Source organism: Mobula birostris, chromosome 4 (assembly GCF_030028105.1).
Source record: "Mobula birostris isolate sMobBir1 chromosome 4, sMobBir1.hap1, whole genome shotgun sequence".
Classification (NCBI taxonomy): domain Eukaryota; kingdom Metazoa; phylum Chordata; class Chondrichthyes; order Myliobatiformes; family Myliobatidae; genus Mobula; species Mobula birostris.
This window is the reverse complement of record NC_092373.1, coordinates 40,091,953-40,115,973: the sequence shown is the minus strand read 5'-3', so window position 1 is coordinate 40,115,973 and position 24,021 is coordinate 40,091,953. Positions and strand designations below refer to the sequence as shown.

General features: G+C 41.2%; 1 protein-coding gene across 4 annotated transcripts in view; it reads right to left on the bottom strand.

Annotated features, from left to right (window-relative positions):
• atp11b (ATPase phospholipid transporting 11B) overlaps nucleotides 1-24,021 on the bottom strand; it is a 178,089-nt gene that overhangs the window by 135,928 nt on the left and 18,140 nt on the right. For all 4 annotated transcript variants that reach the window (XM_072255213.1, XM_072255216.1, XM_072255214.1 and 1 more), the window contains exons 2-6: nucleotides 16,714-16,830; nucleotides 11,864-11,953; nucleotides 9,976-10,056; nucleotides 4,943-5,050; nucleotides 1,132-1,260 (exon numbers count right to left, since the gene is read on the bottom strand). In XM_072255213.1, the coding sequence (XP_072111314.1) occupies nucleotides 1,132-1,260; nucleotides 4,943-5,050; nucleotides 9,976-10,056; nucleotides 11,864-11,953; nucleotides 16,714-16,830 (525 nt within the window). The remainder of the gene's footprint in view (nucleotides 1-1,131; nucleotides 1,261-4,942; nucleotides 5,051-9,975; nucleotides 10,057-11,863; nucleotides 11,954-16,713; nucleotides 16,831-24,021) is intronic.

The following is a 24,021-nucleotide window of genomic DNA, read 5'->3' as shown; positions in this document are numbered from 1 at the left end:
GAGAGATATTGAAAGGATAGACAATCAGCATCTTTTTCCCTGAGCAGAAATATCAAGTACAAGAGGTAAGAGGAAAAAAGGTTAAAGAACCTGCAGAGAGTAAGTTTGGTTGGTATGTAGCTGAAACTGGCTGCTGAGGGTGGAGTGGAAGCAGAAGCTTTTAGATACATGAATATACAGAGAATGGAGGGATACACTAAAAGGGAACTTGGACTCTACCACATGAATAGCAATCATTGGTCACTCGCAGGATTTTACAACACCAGCATTAGTTGTACTTGGTATTTCGCATCCTTTGAGCCCAATACTCCAGCTCTGCACCAAATCCTACAACACAAGTTTATCTGAGTTCATATCCTATTCCATATACATGCTGTGTCCAATCTTGCAACAGCTGCAGTCCCAAGTCCAATTTTTCCCCCATTCTTGTCTACAACTTCCACCATTGCCATTTACTTCATTTCCACTGCTCCAGCTCCATCAGCAATCTGGTCATCTTTCAATTCCACCTATCCAAACTCTTACGATTCTCACCTCAGTACCCTGGTTCCACTCCAAATCATTACCAGGCTAAAAGTGTGCAACGCTAAAACGTCACATGCACCTTCTATTTGCCACTGGAGATAGCAGAGGGAAGGAAGGGTAAGACATTAGTTAAAATAGCTATTAGCGCTCTGATAGCCGTTGGTATCTACCGCACCATCTTGGAACACAAAACAAACATTTAAGCAATCATCATAAATTAAGTATTGCCAAGTTGACCACTTTTAGTTCATAAACTTGTTTTCCACAAAAATATTCAATTTAAGATTACTGTTCTTATCGACTCCATAATAGAATACAGGTCAGAAATCTGAAATTCAAAGTTACCATAGATGTTCCAATGCAAATATTTGAATTTCCACCCATGGATCTGAAAAAAGGTTACTTAGGTTCTGTACCCACATGAAAACAAAATAAATTAATTTACAAGGCAGACTTAGAAAGAAATGTGCACACTCAAGAAAATAATTTTTTACTCTAAAGGGTTTTATACAGAAATGTCATCTTAAATCATTGCCTCTTGCAGTTCATAGCCCAAGCCCAAGCAAAAGCAAAATATATTTCTCATGCAAGAAAAAAAATCCTGACCTTCAGATTAGTTTCTCCATCCAAACTTGCTGTAGTGACGTAGCATGTCCCATTTGCTCGGTCAGATGACAGCAGCACTAAATCTGTTGGAAAGGTTTGATCTTTTTCTATTTTGACGATATCACCAACCTATAGGTAAAAATAAAAGGCTGCCTAGTAGTTTGAAGGAAACCAATTTAAAGCTCAATATTACCTTTGGAGTATGCAGGCCTCTCCTTCACATGTTCTACCAGTCTGTTGTCACCAGTACAATCTAGATAAATATACATGGGATCTATGGTAACTTGCAAATTTGGATTTGCAACTGGTTTGACCATGAAGACAAAGGATGGAAGGCTGTTATTCTGACTGGAGGTCCATTATCAGTGGTGTACCACAAGGATCATTGCTGAGACCTCAGTTTATGATATATAGCAATGATCTGGATGAAAATGTCAATGATGTATTATCAAATTTGCAGATGAGACCAAAATTGGTGGGGTTGTAGAAAGTACAAAGGACCATCAAATAATACAGTGGAACATAAATCAGTTACATATGTGGGCAGACAAGTGGCTGGTGGAGTTTAATCCCGGCAAATGCAAGGTGGTCGAATCAGAATCAGATTTCCTACCACCGGCGTATGACGTGAAATTTGTTAACTTAGCAGCAGCATCTGAGGTCAAGTAGAAGGAGGGAGTATATAGTCAATGGTAAACCCCTTAACAACATTGAGGTATAGCGGAATCTTAGGGTTCAGGTCCATTGTTCATCGAAAGTAGCTATGCAAGTGAATAAGGTGATAAAGGAAGCACTTGGAATACTTGCTGTCACTGGTAGGGTATAAAAGTAAGAAAGTCAAGGACTTTGGGACTCACGAGCAACAATGAGTCCCAAACTGCAGGCTACATAAAATTTAATTTCAGACCACTTACAGTAGTATGCGCACATCAGGTCACCCCTTTATAGGAAAGTTTCAGAGATTGTGGAAAAGAAAAAAAATTACTAGGATGCTGTTTGGATTAAAGGGAATGAGTTACAAGGGCAGGTTGGACAAATTTGAGTCATTCACCTTAGAGCACATTATGAGAGGCATAGATAGGGTAGACAGTCAGAAGCTGTTCCCATGTTAGAAATCATAACCAGAAGGCATGCCTTTAACGCTTGTGGGGAGGATGTTTAAAGGTTCTGTGAGGGCGGGGGGGGGAGAGAGCAAAGTTTTTTAAGAAACACAACAAGTGGTAGTTGCCTTGAGTGGGTTACCAATGATAGTAGTAGAACCAGATAGTCGTCTAGAATTTAAGAGACTTTCAGACGACAGATAAATATGAAAGGAAGGGAGGCATATGGATGATAAACAGGAGGAGGGCCTTTAGTATAAGTCAGCATCAAGATCGGCACCACAAAGGCTGAATGGTCTAACCAGTGCCGTACTGTTCTATCAGACAAATGGGAGAGGATATCTGGAGTGAGCTACCAGAGAAAGCTGTAGAGTCTGGTACAATTACAATGTTTAAAAGACATTTAGGCAGGTACATGGATAGAGACAATTTAGAGGGATATGGGTCAAATGGAACTAGCTTGGGTAGACATTTGTCTCTATAGACAACTTGAGCTAAAGGGCCTGTTCCCATGCTCTTTAATTCTCTTACTCATATGAAAAAATCTTCCAATTTCACACTTGAATGGCTTAGCTTTAATTGTAAAATACTGCACCCTAAAGTAAATAGCTTAATTTAAGAAATTCATATACATTATGTAAGGTAATGTATATACATAGTATAGGTATGTAGTGTGAGCACGTGGCCAAGTGGTTAAGGCATTGGACTAGTGACCTGAAGGTAGTGAGTTCAAGCCCCAGCCGAGGGAACGTGTTGTGTCCTTGAGCAAGGCACTTAATCACACATTGCTCTGCGACGACACTGGTGCCAAGCTGTATGGGTCCTAATGCCCTTCTCTTGGACAACATTGGTGTCGTGGAGAGGGGAGGCTTGCAGCATAGGCAACTGCTGGTCTTCCATACAACCTTGCCGACGCCGGTGCCCTGGAGAGTGAAGACTTTCCAGGCGCAGATCCATGGTCTCGCAAGACTAACAGCTGCCTTTATTAGTATAGGTAACTCATACTAAACTTCAGATGTCTTGTGTTGATATCAGCAACTAATGTGATAGGGCTGAAGTAATTGAATTCTTTATATTGGAATGAAGTGAGGGAAGACTAATCTAATGCCTTTGCTACCAAATGCAACCCACAACCCAACATGGAGATGCACTCGAAAATAAAAATATTGAGTACAGAGGTTGGTGTTGAAGGGACAAACTTATATGATCAATTTCCCTGGAACTGTCCATCAGTCAGCTTTGCATCTATCTGTCTTAATAAAACCAATACTTTCCCAATAATGATTTTTCCCACTTCCAAGGTATAAGCAACCCTGATTTCCTCCTCTTGGCAGGATAAGTATGACAATCAATTCTGAGGGATACCTTGAACTTTCACATGTATAACACAGTTGACACAGCTTTGTAAAGATCTATTTGGCCAATTTGAGGTGGTAACATGACGGGTGAAGTCAAGGAGTTACTACATGTGGTGTAATTCACATGGATTTTAGCAGGACTTTTGACAAGGTCCCATATAGAGAATTGGTCACAAAAGTTAAAAACCCTGGGGACATAATGGAGAATAGCAAATCAAATTCAAAATTGGTGCAAAGGGTGTGCTGTCCTTCAATGGCAAAGGCATAGACCACAAAAGTGAGGTTGTGCGAGGGTATACACGCATCACCTTGCTATACACAACACACCCTCACAACACCTTGTTTGTGGTCTTCTGCTGCTGTTGACCCATCCACTCCAAGATTTGAAATGTTGTGTGCTCTGAGATATTCTTCTGCACACCACCTGAGTTGCTGTTGCCTTCCTGTCAACTTGAATCAGTCTAGACATTCACCCCGATCTCTCTCATTAACATTTTCACCCAGAGAACTGTCACTCACTGGATTTCTTTTTTGTTTTTCACACCATTCTCTGTAAACACTAGCGACTGCTGTGTATGAAAACTCCAAGGGATCAACAGTTTCTGAGACACTCAAACTACCCTGTCTGGCCCCAACAATCAAAGTCACGTAAATCATATTTCTTCTCCATTCCAATGTTTGGTCTGAACAATAACTGAACCTCTTGACTATGTCTGCATACTTATATGCATGGAGTTGCAGACACAAGATTGGCTGATTAGATATTTCCATTTGGGAGCAGGAATACGGGTGTTCCTAATAAAATGGCTACTGAGTGTAAATTTTAAAAATATAAATTAAATATAAAGTAAAATAAATAAATACACAAAATGGTTAATTACAAATTAAATGCTGCATACAGTTCTGGTTATGTTACAGGAAAGATGTGTTTCCACTGGAGATGAGGGAATCAAAAAGTAAAAAAACTGCAGATGCTGGACCTCCAAAAGCAGAAAATGCTAGAAATAACCACAAGATCAGACAGCAACTGTGCACAAAGAAACAATTCCTATTGATGAGCTTTAATCATGATGAAAATTTGGAAATATTGTAAATTGCAGAGAAGGCTCGAGGGAACAAAGTAATATGAAAGATTGAATGACAAGAGGTGATGTTAACTGATATAACTTCTTAATTGCAGGAGATCAGTCTGGAAGAAATGTAAATAGGAGACAAATGAATACAGTCAATTAATTACACAGTATTGCTATACTAGAGATGAAGAGGAAACAACAAATTTAATCTAAAATCATCATTGAAAGATGTTGCACACATCTCAATGTCACTTCACTACCAAAACTATGACAGACTTACCCTTATGTTTTGTGATCTTGTCTGGACAAGTCTACCACTCCGAATTACATACACAGGGGTGTTATTTACTTCATTGTCTGCTTTATGCCGTAACCAATCTTCATAACCCTAATGAACAAAAAGCATAATTAACAAAAAATATAATTTCTTTCCAAGTTAAATTATATGCATTTTTAAGCATTTAACAAATATCAGGTTTACTCTATTAAACTAACATGCTATCAATAAACAACAGGAGTTCTGCAGATGCTGGAAATTCAAGCAACACACATCAAAGTTGCTGGTGAACGCAGCAGGCCAGGCAGCATCTCTAGGAAGAGGTGCAGTCGACATTTCAGGCCAAGACCCTTCGTCAGGACTAACTGAAGGAAGACGGAGTAAGGGATTTGCAAGTTGGAGGGGGAGGGGGAGATCCAAAATGATAGGAGAAGACAGGAGGGGGAGGGATGGAGCCAAGAGCTGGACAGGTGATTGGCAAAAGGGGATACAAGAGGATCATGGGACAGGAGGTCCGGGAAGAAAGACAAGGGGGGGAGGGGGGGGGACCCAGAGGATGGGCACGAGGTATATTCAGAGGGACAGAGGGAGAAAAAAGGAGTGAGAGAAAGAATGTGTGCATAAAAATAAGTAACAGATGGGGTACGAGGGGGAGGTGGGGCCTAGCGAAAGTTAGAGAAGTCGATGTTCATGCCATCAGGTTGGAGGCTACCCAGACAGAATATAAGGTGTTGTTCCTCCAACCCGAGTGTGGCTTCATCTTTACAGTAGAGGAGGCCATGGATAGACATGTCAGAATGGGAATGGGATGTGGAATTAAAATGTGTGGCCACTGGGAGATCCTGACTCTCACAGCTATCTGGGCTATTCCTCTTCTCACCCTGTCTCTTGCAAAAACGCCATCCCCTTCTCGCAATTCCTCCGTCTCCGCCGCATTTGCTCTCCGGATGAGGCTTTTCATTCTAGGACGAGGGAGATGTCTTCTTTTTTTAAAGAAAGGGGCTTCCCTTCCTCCACTAACAACTCTGCTCTTAAACGCATCTCCCCCATTTCACGTACATCTGCTCTCACTCCATCCTCCCGCCACCCCACCAGGAATAGGGTTCCCCTGGACCTCACCTACCACCCCACCAGCCTCCAGGTCCAACATATTATTCTCCGTAACTTCCGCCACCTCCAACGGGATCCCACCACTAAGCACATCTTTCCCTCCCCCCCTCTCTCTGCATTCCGCAGGGATCGCTCCCAACACAACTCCCTTGTCCATTCGTCCCCCCCATCCCTCCCCACTGATCTCCCTCCTGGCACTTATCCGTGTAAGCGGAACAAGTGCAACACATGCCCTTACACTTCCTCCCTTACCACCATTCAGGGCCCCAAACAGTCCTTCCAGGTGAGGCAACACTTCACCTGTGAGTCGACTGGGGTAACATACTGCGTCCGGTGCTCCCGATGTGGCCTTTTATATATTGGCGAGACCCGATGCAGACTGGGAGACCGCTTTGCTGAACATCTACACTCTGTCTGCCGGAGAAAGCAGGATCTCCCAGTGGCCACACATTTTAATTCCACATCCCATTCCCATTCTGACATGTCTATCCACGGCCTCCTCTACTGTAAAGATGAAGCCACACTCAGGTTGGAGGAACAACACCTTATATTCCGTCTGGGTAGCCTCCAACCTGATGGCATGAACATCGACTTCTCTAACTTCCGCTAGGCCCCACCTCCCCCTCATACCCCATCTGTTACTTATTTTTATGCACACATTCTTTCTCTCACTCTCCTTTTTCTCCCTCTGTCCCTCTGAATATACCTCTTGCCCATCCTCTGGGTCCCCCCCACCCCTTGTCTTTCTTCCCGGACCTCCTGTCCCATGATCCTCTCGTATCCCCTTTTGCCAATCACCTGTCCAGTTCTTGGCTCCATCTCTCCCCCTCCTGTCTTCTCCCATCATTTTGGATCTCCCCCTCCCCCTCCAACTTTCAAATCCCTTACTCACTCTTCCTTCAGTTAGTCCTGACGAAGGGTCTCGGCCTGAAACGTCGACTGCACCTCTTCCTAGAGATACTGCCTGGCCTGCTGCATTCACCAGCAACTTTGATGCTATCAATAATCTGTTTTAAAAATTGTCTCCTCTTATACCTGCATATTTTGAAATGAAGTAATTTCCATTATAATGGTACTTGGTTGATCTGCAGTTAACTTTTATTTTCTTTAAAAATGGAGATAACTACATACATTTAGCTCAGAAATGTAGGGACAGCTATTAATTTACACACTGAGATGTATTCATGGTTCAATTTAGCAGCTCAGTTTTAAGTGTTTAAAAAATGAAGTTACTTCTCAAAATACAATGTACACATCTAAAAGAGATTAAGTAGCAATACTCTCAAATTACAATATTAAGGCCACACCTTAGATGAAACTAACATGACTTTTCTCATACTACTTTCATGGTTTGAATTGCTAAACAAAGCTTTTTATAAATAAGGTATTCAATCAAAATAGGTGAAACTGAAAATGCACTAATCTTTGTTAAAGCAATGCACAATTTATGTTCTTGTCCAAAGAATCAGGATTTTGACAACTTGTATACCGATCTGAACTTGTGCTATGCTCCATATAGAACAGTACAACTCTGATGTGAAGGTGATGCAGATTTAGACTCACAGGTAAGAGTCATACTGCATGGAAACAGGCCCTTCAGCCTGACTTGTCCATGGAGACCAACATGTCTATCCAGGTTTGTTCCATTTGCCTGCATTTGACATAAAAATCACTGAATCCTTTCTATCCATGTACCTGCCTAAATGCATTTTAAACATTCTAATTGTACACAACTCTACAGTCTCCTATGGCAGCCCACTTGGTACACCCACCACCATTTGTTTGGAAAATGTTGCTCATCATTTGAGGAGAGGAGAAGATGGCGCCGCGACGCAGCGCACAGTGGTCACTCCGGTGATGAATATCTGTTATCTGTCAAGTTGGGAGACATGCACAATCCTGATTTGATGGAGGCAGATGTGAGAGCCCAGAGGAACATCTGGTGAAACTTCTGAAATGCCTGTTTCACTGCCGATGCTACTGTGTGATCCAGAATCTCTGGAGGGGAAGGCCCCGAGTCCTCAGCTTTGCTTGTTGCTCGGTGGCCGGGGCGGGGTCGAAGCACTCAACAGAGATGGTGCTCGGTGTCGGAGGGCTGGTCGGAGGCTCAAAGTTTTTGGACGGACTCAGAGTTGGCTGTGGTCGGGTGCTTCCAGGGTGCTGCACCGGCAAGTTTGCGGCACTGGAGGTTCATGGCAGGAAGAGTTTCTCCCTTCTACTGTCTGCGTGAGATGATGGGCTATCAAGACTGAGACTTTTTTTTTTAACCGTGCCCATGGTCTGCTCTTTATCAAATTATGGTATTGCTTAGCACTGTTGTAACTATATGTTATAATTATGTGGTTTTTGTCAGTTTTAGTCTTGGTCTGTCCTGTGTTTCTGTGATATCAAACTGGAGGAACATTGTATCATTTTTTAATGCATGCATTTCTAAATGATAATAAGTGAGGACTGAGTGTCCTCATAATCTAATCTAATCTAATCTAAATGCTTACATTGTGGTCGTCATCTATCTACTTACAATGGAAATAAAGGCACTGAAAACTGAACAATAGGTATTAAATGTTATAATCTAGGGATCAAGCAAGAGATAAAACTTAAAGCAAACAGTGTTGGGATCTTATCTGGCAACAACGGTTTCAAAAGTCCAAAGTTCAAAAGTTCAACGTAAAATTTATTATCAGAATACATACACGTCACCACATATAACCCAGAGTTTCTTTTTCTGTGGGCATACTTAACAAATCTATGAAACAGTAACTGTTTTATAGATAAGCATCAGGAACTGTTAACTGTAAACAAACTGTGGAAATAAAGATATAAATAAATAGCAATAAATAACAAGCATAAATGAATCATTAATGAACGCAGCTATCCCTTTTGTTCAAAAGCCTGATGGTTGAGGGGTAGCAACTATTCTTGAACCTGGTGGTGTGAGTCCTGCCTGGGTGGTGAGGATCTTTGCTGATGGATGCTGGTTGCTGCTTTTCTAAGGCAACATTTCAAAAATACACATCATACATCTACTTACTTCAGCTTAACTTACCTTAAGATCATTTAAAAATAAATGTTTGCATAAATAAAAAAGGTAAACTGAAATGCTTAAATACAGCTAGCTTGGTTTAATGCATCTAACAAAAAAGCAGATTCCAAAGAGCATCTAAAATACATTTGACATAAAAGTTCTTGTATTTTGACATCATTTTAAAAAGGCTAGCCACTGCCAGCAACTGTTTTAGACTTCACACTTAAAAGTCTGGATGATAAATATCACATGCAATTGTACTCTGTTCAATAACGCACTGCACTGGGAGCGATTAAAGGAATACATATGGTTCACTGTAGATCACACCTTGGTATCAGCCCAACTTAATACATGGCAATTAAAGTCAACTACTGCAAGACAAACAACTGAATGTAACAGGGAAAATGGCATACAGAATCCCTAGACTGTCATTGATCATTTTTGATTTCAAATCTGATTCTAAATTCTGAAAATACAATCCAAATCAAGCTCGTCAGATTGAATGCACATATGCAATTGTCAAAAAACCAGTATTTATTCTGAAAATAGAAAATGCACAAGGCTGAAAATCGTTCGATTCTGGTCATTGTTAAGGGTGGTCCTGCAGGTAAAACAACTTAATCCATCCTTGCACACCATACCAAAGCAGTAATCTGTAAAATTTTCTCCTTAAACTGAATTAACAATAAGAACCAAATGAAGAACAAGACAGAAAAATCAACTAGTTACACAAATATCTTCAAGAACAGAAGAACTACTCTTAGTGGTTAATCCAATAGCTACATTATTAAGTTAGAAACTGCTTATAACATGGTATAACCAAACTTTAAAATAAAACTTTACAAACGTAGTACATTGCTTTACAAAAGCTAATGCTTTGAATATTAATTTTACTCCTTACCTGTTTAATTGCAGTTACTGTAATTACAAAGAACAATGGCAGACCACTGGTGAAGGGACTTGTTGGAGTATCTATCATTAACTTGAAAATGAATGAATATAATTCCATAAATTATGTAAACATTAATATATACATGTTTTATAATATTACTGGAGCATTTAGTACAATACGATAGATTAAACAGCTGTCGATATCATGTTGACCGTGCCCTGTATAATTTACTTTCACTATAATGAAAATTATCAAGAAAATTAATTATTGGAGTAATAATTTCCACTGGCACTAACTTCATTTGCCTTTCCTGCAAAATAAAATGTTTTGTTTTCCAAAACCTTTACTAATAGCAACATTTAACTTTACTGATGGATCTTTCATATTACAATAAACAGATATGCCAGAACAATCAAATCAATTACATCGGGACTACTTTAAAGTGCACAGACTGTTAGAGCAGAATAATTTTTCAAGATGCCTTTCCCGCTAAGGAGGGCTGGCTTGTTGTGGGCACATCTAGCTGCTGAAAATTCTTATCATATATTGGTAAGAAAAACTTGCCAATGTGCATACTACTTACCGGAAATATGCTGTAAATTTGACAAAAAATTCTTAACATATCATGAATGTTCTGGTAAACTATTGCAAAGCAAAAGGAGTTAATGTGCCAGTTCCATGAATACTAAAATCTGCAATGGGTAGCAGCTGTTTTCTTTTTGACCAGAGCCTTAGGGGCAAAAAAATTAACACTGGATATATTATGTGCTATGAATGTAAAGTTCAATCTATGCTTCTTTCAAAGCTTAATATAATCAGAATACCTTCTACCACAACTCAAGAATATTAGCCCTAACATCAATATATTGGAAACATTGTTCTTCAATAATATAATTTTATATTTCCCCCCAGTAATTATTAACCTAATATTTCATTAAATAGAAAATTAAGTTCAATAAGATTTTATATTACAAGTGAAGGCAAATTTGGAGATTAATTCATCAATTATCACAATTAGTTTCAGCACTAGAAATCACATAGCATGATGTCAGACAGCTTAAAATAGTGAAATAAGAACAAAAGAACATTAGGAAATAAGCACGGAAATTGCATTCTTTCTTGGGCAAGATGACCAATACCCCCATTATGAACTTACCAATGCCCTAAAGAATTGCATTTCCTTACTCGGGCACTTTATGAGTTTCAATAAGGTCCCACATCAGTAATTAACATGCAAAAATTAAGCACATTGATACTAACATGGATGGAGAACTAGTCAGCAGAATAAGCACTAAAAGTAGGAATAAAATGGTCTCTTTTGAGTGGAAAGCAGTAACCAGTAGAGATCAGCATTAGGATTTATGAGCATATTAAATGCAATACATGCCTATTCCCTAAAGAGTGACATAAAGGTTAGCAAGAGCGTGAAAGATAAGAAAGCAGAGAAACTCTAGGTTGATATTGACACATTGAGGGAATAGGCAAAAATGTGCAGGCACAGTAGAATATGGATTCCACTTTGCTGACAAAAAAAATAGGGCAGAAAGTAATTACATGAAGTGATACATTGTGAATGGTGAAGGTACCTTAGATGCCTCTTGTACCAGTCACTGAAAAGAAAAAGCAGGTGGTTTTTAAGAAAGCAAGTGGAATGTTGGCCTTTATAGAAAAATATTGTTTAAATGATGTTAGCATTCAGAGATCTGGGTATTCTCAAAAATGAAAGTCAGCATGGACTGACAGCAAGCAATTAAAAAGGCAACTAGAGCACTGAAGTGGAGATGAAATGAAGCACGAGCTTAAACAAGACCAATTTATAATTTAATATTGTTAATTCCAGAGCAGGAAGAAATTTCAACCCATGATATTCATCACATTTGGTTTCAGATAAACTTACTTGTACAAGAAAAATTACAAGAAAGTAGAAATTGGCTATTCTTCTGAATTGTTCAAATAAATTTTTAGGGATAAAGTTCCAAATTGTGTACTGCAAGAAGAAAAAAAGAAAAAATAAGTACACAAGTAACACAAAAGGATTCAATACAAATATAAAATAAATTCTATCAAATTAAAAGATACCCAATTATCTGAAATTAGTGCTCTTAAATTTGGTGTCAAATTACAATATTTATGCTGGGTGGCAGGGTGGAGATTCGTCTCTACCAAAAGAGGCAGAAGGAGCTCCTTCTCTCTGCTAGTCTGTGGGTCACCCTTGAGTAAAGTGTAGCCCTGGCTTAGCAACCATCCCCACCTCCCCCCGCCACCCGCAGGTCACGTGAAGCCATGGGTCGTATGAGCAGCTGGTGCATATCATAAGTCTTGGTTATGCGACCACTGATGACAAGCAGACAATCTCTAAAGAGTATTGATACTGGCTGGGGTCACCTGTCATGTGAAGACACTGCCCAGAAGGTGGCAATGGCAAACCACTTCTGCAGAAAAACATTACAAGAACAATCATGGTCATGGAAAGACCATAATCACCCACGTCATTCGACATGGCACATACCAAATGAATATTTATGCAAATCAAACTACTGGCAAAGCACTGCATGAGCCGATGAGTTTGTGACCTACCCTGGCTTTGTAACAAGTCACCTTTAAAGGGAAAAAAAAACACCGGATTCTTATCGATAACCCAATTACAAAACAAACTTCAATATTAAGATATGGTTTAAAATGCTTTCAAGGTTGCCCAGATTCCAAGAAATTGAAGACAATTTTGCACTGCAGTTGATTATCTTGTACTTAATCATCTAACTAAAAAGAACCATCGTTAAAGGTAAGTAAATTCATGGCATTTCATTTCAATGATATCATGCAAATCAATCTTTTAATTTACTTGTCAATAACTTGTGTTCCATGAAATTTCTGCACACACAAACCTGCAACCAGGTAGAGTAAACTCTGATAATCTAATACTCTCTAGACTTATGGTGCTAGACTGGAAAATTTTCTGCACTGTCAAATATTACTCCCATTAATACACCTGGACACTTTTACAACAGGAATTCTGCAGATGCTGGGATTTCAAGCAACACACATCAAAGTTGCTGGTGAATGCAGCAGGCCAGGCAGCATCTCTAGGAAGAGGTGCAGTCGACGTTTCAGGCCGAGACCCTTCGTCACTCTTCCTTCAGTTAGTCCTGACGAAGGGTCTCGGCCTGAAATGTCGACTGCACCTCTTCCTAGAGATGCTGCCTGGCCTGCTGCGTTCACCAGCAACTTTGATGTGTGTTGCCTGAACACTTTTAATCAGCTTTTAAAAAAAAACAAGTTACACAGCAGTATCAAAGCCTCTCAGAGGTTTCAGTAAATTTAAAGAGAATCTGGAAGACAGGCCCTGCCAAGTTTACAGGTAGAAAAGGAAACAAAACCAAGTGACTTAGACCCTGAACCATTGTGATTTCCAAACAATCCACTGATTGCACACAGCAATTTATGGCCTAGTATTCACCCATTCCATTTAAAAATGAATATTATTTAACAATGGTGAAAAGACCTGAGTTTGCCTATAAAGAGCAATGGAGAGAAAAATTCCTTGGTTCTAATTCTGCACACTAATCTACCCTGAATTTTCATTGCTGTTCCACAGTTCCCTGGTGATGCTAAGGCACCAAACATGCTACAAGCCCTTTTACCCCTCTTAAGCAAAAGTGAAAACCTTTGTCAATCCAAGCTTTTGATCATTCATTTATTTCAAATATCTTTGGTGGCACTAAGTCAGATTTTACTTACTAATGTTTATGAAACAAAGTCTCACTACTTTACACAAATGTAAATCATTGTCATTGCACTGAGTGTCATTTTTTAACATTACTAGCCTACTCTCAGATTTCAGCAAGCATGTAATTCCTTGAATTGTTCATGCAAATGAAAGCCCAGGAGACCTGAATCCAAACATTATTCAATAAATGTCGTAAGGAAATACATTTGTGTATTGACAGGCTGGAGGAAAAAAAACATCTTATTAGGAAAAGGCTCTTAGGTGGTCCAACAAAAGGCATTTAAAATTGTGTGTTTGATAGGCAAAGGAAATTTTTTTTGCCACATGATTAAGAGAGACGCTTTCTAGAAGCCCAAAACTAGAGAATATAAATATAAACAAGTAACAATAAACCCAAGAAAGAACTTAGGAGCAACCACTTTTTTCCAGAGAGTAGTTAGAATGTGAAAACTGTGATATTCGAGACAAATACCTTCATGCTTGTAAAGGCACATGGCTATATTTAAAATATATTAACGCATGACAAAGGACTGAATACATCAACAAAGTTTGATCAAAGAGAGTAACAGGGATAGTAAACACAAAAGATTCTGCAGATGCTAGAAATCTAGAGCAACACATACAAAATGCTGGATGAACTTAATAAGTCAGTATCTACGGAGGGGAATGAACAGCTGACATTTCAAGCCAAGTCCCTTCATCAGGTCTGGAAAGGAAGGAGACAGAAGCCAGAATAAGAAAGTGGGAGGAGGGGAAGGAGTAGAAGCTGGCAGGTAACACATGAGACCAGGTGAGAGGGAAGATGGGTTGAGAGAGGGGAGATGTAGTAATGTCAGAACGGCAATGGGAAGTCAAATTGAATTGGGTAGCCATTGGGAGATCCTGTGGCAGACAAAGGTGCTTGACGAAGTGGTCCACCAGTCTCTGTTGGGACTCACAAACATAGGAACCACACTGTATCTCCCATCATCAGGCCAAGAGGATGAAGGAGCAACACCTCATTTCCCACATTCTCCTTACCTGGTCTCATCTATCATCTCAAACACGAGGAAATCTGCAGATGCTGGAATTTCAAGCAACACACATCAAAGTTGCTGGTGAACGCAGCAGGCCAGGCAGCATCTCTAGGAAGAGGTACAGCTGACGTTTCGGGCCAAGACCCTTCGTCAGGACTAACTGAAAGAAGAGCTAGTAAGAGATTTGAAAGTGGGAGGGGGAGGGGGAGATCCAAAATGATAGGAGAAGACAGGAGGGGGAGGGATGGAGCCAAGAGCTGGACAGTTGATAGGCAAAAGGGATATGACAGGATCATGGGACAGGAGGCCTAGGGAGAAAGAAAAGGGGAAGGGGGGAAACCCCCAGAGGATGGGTAAGGGGTATAGTCAGAGGGACAGAGGGAGAAAAAGCAGACAGAGAGAAAAAGAATGTGTGTATATAAATAAACAATGGATGGGATACGAGGGGGAGGTGGGGCATTAGCAGAAGTTAGAGAAGTCAATGTTCATGCCATCAGGTTGGAAGCTACCCAGACGGAATATACGGTGTTGTTCCTCCAACTTGAGTGTGCCTTCATCTTTACAGTAGAGGAGGCCGTGGATAGACATATCAGAATGGGAATGGGATGTGGAATTAAAATGTGTGGCCACTGGGAGATCCTGCTTTCCCTGGCGGACAGAGCGTAGATGTTCAGCGAACCGGTCTCCCAGTCTGCGTCGGGTCTCGCCAATATATAGAAGGCCACATTGGGAGCACCGGACGCAGTATATCACACCAGCCGACTCACAAGTGAACTGTCGCCTCACCTGGAAGGACTGTCTGGGGCCCTGAATGGTGGTAAGGGAGGAAGTGTAAGGGCATGTGTAGCACTTGTTCCACTTACAAGGGTAAGTGCCAGGAGGGAGATCAGTGGGGAGGGATGGGGGGGATGAATGGATAAGGGAGTCGCGTAGGGAGCGACCCCTGCGGAAAGCGGGGGGGGCGGAGGGAAAGATGTGCTTAGTGGTGGAATACCGTTGGGGGTGGCGGAAGTTACGGAGAATAATATGTTGGACCCGGAGGCTGGTGAGGTGGTAGGTGAGGACAAGGGGAACCCTATTCCTAGTGGGGTGGCAGGAAGATAGAGTGAGAGCAGATGTGTGTGAAATAGGAGAGATGCGTTTGAGAGCAGAGTTGATGGTGGAGGAAGGGAAGCCCCTTTCTTTAAAAAAGGAGGACATCCCCCTCATCCTGGAATGAAAAGCCCCATCCTGAGAGCAGATGCGGCGGAGACGGAGGGATTGCGAGAAGGGGATGGCATTTTTGCAAGAGACAGGGTGAGAAGGGGAATAGTCCAGATAGCTGAGAGAGTCAGTAGGCTTATAGTAGACATCAGTGGATAAGTTGTCTCCAGAGATGGAGACAGAAAGATCTAGAAAGGGGAGGGAGGTGTCGGAAATGGACCAGGTAAACTTGAGGGTAGGGTGAAAGTTGGAGGCAAAGTTAATAAAGTCAACGAGCTCAGCATGCGTGCAGGAAGCAGCACCAATGCAGTCGTTGATGTAGCGAAGGAAAAGTGGGGGACAGATACCAGAATAGGTTTGGAACATAGATTGTTCCACAAAGCCAACAAAAAGGCAGGCATAGCTGGGACCCATACGGGTGCCCATGGCTACACCTTTAGTTTGGAGGAAGTGAGAGGAGCCAAAGGAGAAATAATTAAGAGTAAGGACTAATTCCGCTAGACGGAGCAGAGTGGTGGTAGAGGGGAACTGGCATCTATCATCTGCCAGCTTGTGATACTTTCCTCTCTCCCCACCTTCTTCTGGCTTCTGCCCCCTTCCTTTCTAGTCCTGAAGGATCTAGACCCAAAATGTTGACTGTTCATTCCCCTCCACAGATGCTGGCTGACTTGCTGAATTCCTCCAACAGGAATAATAAGACCGGCATAGCTCAATGTAGTAAGCAGACAATTGTGAAGTAAATTTTCTAAATACTGTTTTGAAAAAGATTAAGGTAAACCACTGGTTTACATCCCTGATTACCTTGGATGATATTATCTTGTTGTCTGGAAACTTCTGGTGAACAAAATGAGTGTGCTGAGGGAAGTGATTGGAAACATATATTGTCCTCGTGGGACTCTGATGTGGTGGGTCAAATCCCTGCAAGATAGAAGACATTTGTCAGTGATATTTTTAAATGTCAATTAGAGATTTCAACATGAAAATTTAAATACCCACAAAAAAAGTATCCAAACTTATTTTCCCAAAACTAATTATGAAAGTCATCACTGTGGTATCTCAAAGGAAAGTGTCACACCATACCAGGCAATGCTAGTGTCTTGGAAATAAAGACTGAAGACTTAAAGGCAAGAGGAAACAGCTGACAAAATTCAATGTGCATTTTTAAAATTAAAAATAATTCAACTAATTTATTGAAGTTTACGCACACAGTAATGCATCTTCAATCTCTGATGCAAATATGCTTGCAAGCTCCTGTAGATGTGGTTCTGTCCATTGCCCAGAAGTTGACACACTGCTCAAAAGTTAACCTAATCAGCATATAATTTTAGCATGACAATTCGGACTTGTACAATATATGCAATTAAGTTAAACTTGGCAGCTTTCATTACTACCTAGCTTGGGATGCAAATATTTAAAACATAACTTTATGATTAACTCATCATGGTGCACAGATGTGTTAGTTCTGTTTAAGTCCTTTCTCGCCACCTGGAACACCTGGCAGACAAGTGTAGTCAGTTCTACCTGCTGGGGGAGTTCTTCACCTTCATTCTGGTAGTGGTGTATACTCCAACGAGGCAGACATCAGGATGGCACTGGAAGAGCTGAGCACTGTGATCGACAGTCATGAGACAGTGCAGCTTATGCCTTCCCGATCATTGCAGGGGACTTCAACGAGGCTGGTTTGATAATCCTCTGACGAACTACCACCAACATGTCACTTACAGAATCGGAGGAGCCAACACACTCACTGTTACGCCACCATAGAGAATGCTTGCCATCGCATGTCTTCACTTTTGCAAATCTGATCACTTGGCTGTATCTTTAGTCCCAGCATCTAGGCAGAGACCGAGAACCACAGCACTAATGGTGAGGACCACAAGTTGTGGTCAGGGGAGGCAGAACAGCAGTTAAAGGATCGCTTTGAATCGGAGGGCTGGATCATATAAACATACTTATCTTCTGATCCAAGTGAATAAGCCACAGCTATCACCAGCTTCACCAAGACTTACAGTACGTGAATGAGCATGTGCCTTTGAGAACATATCAAGTGTTGCCAAACCAGAAGTCCTAGATGAATCAGGATATTTACAGTCTACTGACAACTAAATCTGTAATGTACAGGACTGGTGGTCCAGAATCCTACTAGCCCAGATATGACCTGCATAAGGCCACCGTGAGAGTGAAAAGGCAATGCTGTGCAAATCTGGAGACACAATCAGGTGCACGTCGAGAATGGCAGGGTCTGCATACCATTATTTTCTATATGGTGAAGCAACATAGGTGGCAGTGATGCTTCCCTGTTGAGCTCAACACCTTTCACGGACACTTTCAACGGGAGAAAAACATTCCACCTAAGTGAATCCCCTCAGCATCCAATAACACTAATTTCTCGGAGATTGACATTCCTTCAAGAGGGTGAACCCTTGCAAGACAACAGGCCCCAACAGAATAACTGGCCAGGTACTGAAAACCTGTGCCAATTATCTGACTACAGTATTCAAAGTAATCCTTAACCTCTTACTGTCATAGTCTGAGATTCGCACCTGCTTCAAGACGACAGCAATCATTTCAGAGCCAAGGAAGAACAAGGTGATATGTCTCAATGACTACTGATTGGTAGCATTCACATCCACTGTAATAAAATGCTTCCAGAGGCTGGTTATGTCTAGAATTAACTCCTGCCTGAGCTGGAACCTGCTCTTATTGCAATGTGTCTACTGCCACAAGTCTAGAGCAGATACAAACCCACTAGCTCTCCACTCTGCTCTGGACCACATAGACAATAACAAAACATATGCCAGGCTTCTTTTTATCGATTACAGCTCTGTTCAATACCATCCTCCCCTCAGTATTACTTACCAAACTTCTAAACCCAGGCCTCTGTATCTTCCCTTGCAACTGGATCTTGACACCATTATCATTACAGATCAGTAAAAACATCCCCTCCTCAAGAGCAGACAACACGAGAGCACCTGAAGGATGTGTGCTTAGCCACTGCTCTACCCTTGCTACATTCCTGACTGCGTGACTAAGCACAGCTCAAACACCATCTATAAATTTGCTGATGGTAACACTGTAGTTAGCAAAATTTCAGATGGTGATGAGGTGTACAGGAGCAAGACAGACTGGTGGTTGAGTAGTGTCACAACAACAACCTTACACTCAATGGCAGAGAGACCAAGGTACTGATTACAGACTTCAGGAAAGCAGAAGTCAGAGAACACACACCAGTCCTCATTGAGGGATCAGCTGCGGAAAGGTTTAGCAGCTTTGGGTCTTGGGTGTCAACAGTCCAACACATTGATGCAATCATCAAGACACCAGCAGCTCTACTTTATTAGGAGTTGAAGGAGATTTGGTTTGTCACCAAACACTTGTAATTGCACAGGATTACAAGAAGCTGCAAAAGGTTGTAGATTCAGCTAGTTCTATCATGGCCATGGTCCTCGCCACCAGAGGCCATCTTGGAAAGATGATGCCTTGAGATGCGACATCCATTACTGAGGATCTTCACCATCTGGAACATGCTCTCAGGAGGAAGTACAGAACCTCGAAGACCTACACTTAACAATTCAGATACAGCTTCTTCCTCTCTGCCATAAGGTTTCTGAATGGTCTATGAACCAATGCACACCATCTTATTCCTTTTTTTAGGCACTATTTATTTTATAATGTAGTATTTCAATGTCTTTGCAGTGTACTGCAGCAAAATTCACATCATATAAAACAATGAAAATGAACCCGATTCTATTAAGGAATGTTGAGAGACCCTGGAGTACAAAAAAACAGTTTGCTAAAAGTGGCTATACAGGTGGTTAGGGTGGTGAAGTAAGCACATCACATACTAGCTTTCATAGGTTGGAGACACAATATAGGAACTGAGACATGTTCGGCTACATATGGAGGATTGCATTCATTTCTGGTTATCACACTATAAGGAGAATTTAGTTGTGAGAGAGTGCAGAAGGGATTCCTAAGAATGTTGCCTAGATTAGAAGTTTTGTGGGGAGAGACTGGAAAGGCTGAGTTTATTTCCTCTGGAGCAAAGGATGCAGAGAGGTAACCTGAAAGGTGTATGTCAAATTATTAGTAGCATAGATGGTTAATTTTTTATCCCCTATTGTCCGGGTAGCAAAAGCCATTTCTTTAAAGTGAGAGGGAGAAGTTTTAAGTGGATTTGAGGTTAAAGATTTTTTTTATATACACATAGAAAGTGGTTGATATCTGGAACTCTGCCAGAGCAAGTGTGGAGTTAGACTTAATCATGATGTTTTAAAGACATTTAGGTAAGCACTTAAATAGCCAGGATATAAAAACATACAGACCTAATGCAGTCAAATAGCATTGATGTGGATGGGCAAAAAGATTGCCATGGATTGAATGGCTTATTTACGTACTGTACAACTGTATACTTCCAACCGCTCACAACTAGTTTTATCCTAAGAAATTGTATAAATAAACCTTATCAACAGATCCCCTTGCACTCTTTGACTTCACTTTTACCACTGTGACACAAAGGCAATTCAGTCACTTTGACATACAACCATGGAAAAATAACACGTAGTTCATTTGGCCCTTCTAGCATCCTCTACCACCCAAACATTTTCCAACTCACTACGATATTCCTTGTTTTTCCCTACCCCTTGATAGTTTTTGTATCTAGAAACCAACCAACCTTATTTTTAAAACATATCCAGTAACTTGGTCACAACTGCCTTCTGCTGCACTGAATTCCATAAGTTCATCGCCTTCTGAATGAAGAAATGTCTCCTGATATCAGTTCTACAAATCTCACTCTGCATCTCAATACTAACTCCAATCTATCAGTTTTGTCAGAATTTACATTTCAATGAAATCCCTTTTAATGCTGTAAAGATTGTTGTAAATCCAATTTCTCCTCCTACAACAGTCCTGTTACCTCAGGAAACATTTGCTGTACTCTAAGGCAAGAATATCCTTTCTTGGCTAAAGACACTAGAAATACACACAGTACTCCAGATGTGATTTCAAAAGGATCCAGTATAATTGCTGCAAGTTACCTTTGTTGCTGTAATTAAAACATTCTGCACAGTAGATGAACACATACTTTGCCTGCAGCACCCACATATTTGCTTTCAGTAACTTGTTTGAATAGGATCTGGGTTCCTTTACACACAGTTCCCCAATCTATTACCGGTAGAATAATGGTGGTTGTCTCTCTGTGTCTGGGGAAGACTAAACATTGTGCAGTCATCTGTGGGTACGCATGTGGCTTCAGAGGCTGAAGGCCGAAGCACACATGCGGTTGCAGGTTGGACATGGAATAACGGTTGATAGAACAGGTGCATACACAGCTTTGTGGTGTCGGTCTCATGCTGCTGCAAGGCGCTGATTTCGGTCATCCTCAAGTTGTTGAGGCTGAAGGTCTGCCCATTTGATGTACGATTTCAGACTGTCTTTGAATCTTTTTTTGGGGCAGCCCTGATTGCAACTGCCATGCTCAAGCTCACTGTATAACAGCTGCCTGGGGATTCTTGTTTCACCCATGCGGATTACATGGCCAGTCCAGCACAGCTGGACCCGGAGGATCCCTGCCTCAATGCTTGTGCTGTTGGCTCTGTCAAGGACTTTCTGGTTGGTGATTCGGTCCTGCCATCGAATCCTCATGATCGACTGCAGAGAGCGCATGTGAAATGGCTCCAGCTGTTCGATGTGCCTGTGGTACAGGGTCCAGGTTTCGCAGCCGTACAGGAGAGAGGTGAGGACCACAGCCTTGTACACCTTCAGCTTGGTTGAAATCTGAATGTCCTTGTGCTCCAGAACTTTGACACAGAGTTTCCTGAGTGCCTGACTGGCTTTCTGGATCCTTGCTATGATCTCCTTGTCAAGGGATCCTGCACTGGAGATGGTGCTTCCTAGATACTTGAAGCTCTCCACAAACTTCAGGACAGTGCCGTCGATGATGATGCATACTGGACTGGGAAAAATCATGGATTCTTCACATTATACATCTAACATACATTTGCCCAATTGCACAATTTGCCTAAATCATCTGAAAGCTGTGTTCCCCTCACAGCTCACAAACTCAAACTGTGTGTTTATTCGCAAACTTAGAAACATTTTATTTGGTTATCTCATTTAAGTCATCAAAAGAAGATTGTGAATAGTTGCGAAATCTATGGTACCCCCACTAATTACCAGCTGTCACCTTAAGAAGGTCCCACTTTATCCCTACTCTATTTCCTATCTCAACACATTTTCAACTGAGGCAAATTTATTATCTTTGATTCTATAAACTTTAATTTTGCACACAGTATCACCATATGGCCCTTCAGCAAAACTCTTCTGAAAATCCAAATACAACATTCATTGTTTCTTCCTTACCTATTCTACCTGCTACATCCTCAAAATACTTATGTTTGCCAATTTCCCTTTCATAAATCCATGATGATTTTGCTTAATCCCATCGTTATTTTCTGTGCACTCCTATCATATCCTTTATAATGAACAGCATTTCCATCACAAGGTTAAATGGTATGTTTATTGTTTTCGTTTTCCTCACAGTTCCAGTGAACCAGGATTAATCCTGACATTGGGTGCCGTCTATGTGGAGATCGTACATTTTTAATGTGGCCATTTTAGTCCGTGAGCCAGGACCCCAAATTTGGGCCACTGGTACCATGGGGGGGGGGGGGGGGGGGGGTGGGAGGAATAATTCTTATGGTGATTTTTGGCAAGGTATACACCCCTATTGCTAGAAAATATGTGATACCATTACAGCGGTGGTAGCTTTCTGTGCGTTATCACTCGATTTATAACCCCATGCCAAAACACACTTTTCAAAACTATACATAGCACAGAATAAAGCATTCTACTTCAAACTGATGGTTCTTAGTCTTTGAAAATTGGTGGGAATATAGCTCAGACTATATGCATTTCAGAAAAGTTATTAAAATTAGCATCTCTACAAACGTCATCTATTACTGACAGTGACAACACAGTGACTATACATTACATAAGATGTACTTCTGTTTTCATGTTCTGTTTCACATTTATATCTTGTATATCACCATTTATACATACATTTACAGTGGCATGCAGAAGCTTGGGCACCCCGGTCAAAATTTCTGCTACTGTGAATAGCTAAGCTAAGCGAGTAAAAGATGAATTGATTTCCAAAAGGCATAAAGTTAAAGATGACACATTTCTTTAATATTTTAAAACTTTTTTATTTCCATCTTTTACAGTTTCAAAATAACAGAAAAGGAAAGGGCCTGAAGCAAAAGTTTGGGCACCCTGCATGGCAGTACTTAGTAACACTCCCTTTGGCAAGTATTACAGCTTGTAAATGCTTTTTGTAGCCAGCTAAGAGTCTTTCAATCCTGGTTTGGGGGATCTTCGCCCATTCTTCCTTGAAAAAGGCTTCTAGTTCTGTGAGATTCTTGGGCCGTCTTGCATGCACCGCTCTTTTGAGGTCTATCCAGATTCTCCATGATGCTTAGGTCGGGGGACTGTAAGGGCCATGGCAAAACCTTCAGCTTGCGCCTCTTGAGGTAGTTCATTGTGGATTTTGAGGTGTGTTTAGGTTCATTATCCTGTTGTAGAAGCCATCCAAAGTTCTATTCAAAAGGTTCAAAGGAACATCTAAATCAGGGGTCCCCAACCTTTTTTACACTGTGGACCGGTTTAATATTGACAATATTCTTGTGGACCGGCCGACCCGGCGGGGGGTGGTGTAGGGTTGCCAATGGACAAGAGTAGCAGTCAAATACGTTGTGTTTACCCAGAGAAAGACTACACTGACCATGAAGCCTTGCGCAGGCACCAGTGTGCATGCGTGACTTGCTCATGCGTGTACGTGCCGATTTTTTCTACAAATCGTTTTTGGCTATTCTGTTTGGGGGTGGGGTGTTAATCACGACTGAAATATAGGTGATAAATGGCTAATACACTCAATTTTGTTTCTAAAAGCGTTTATCTAACGAATTTAATATTAAACACACAGCGCATATTTTCCTTGCATGAGTATCGTGATGTCAATTATCGGGGAGGACAGGGGAGCTTGAAGTAAGCGTTGAGCAAACTTCCAGTGGAAGTGGTAGAGGCAGGTTCGATATTATCATTTAAGGA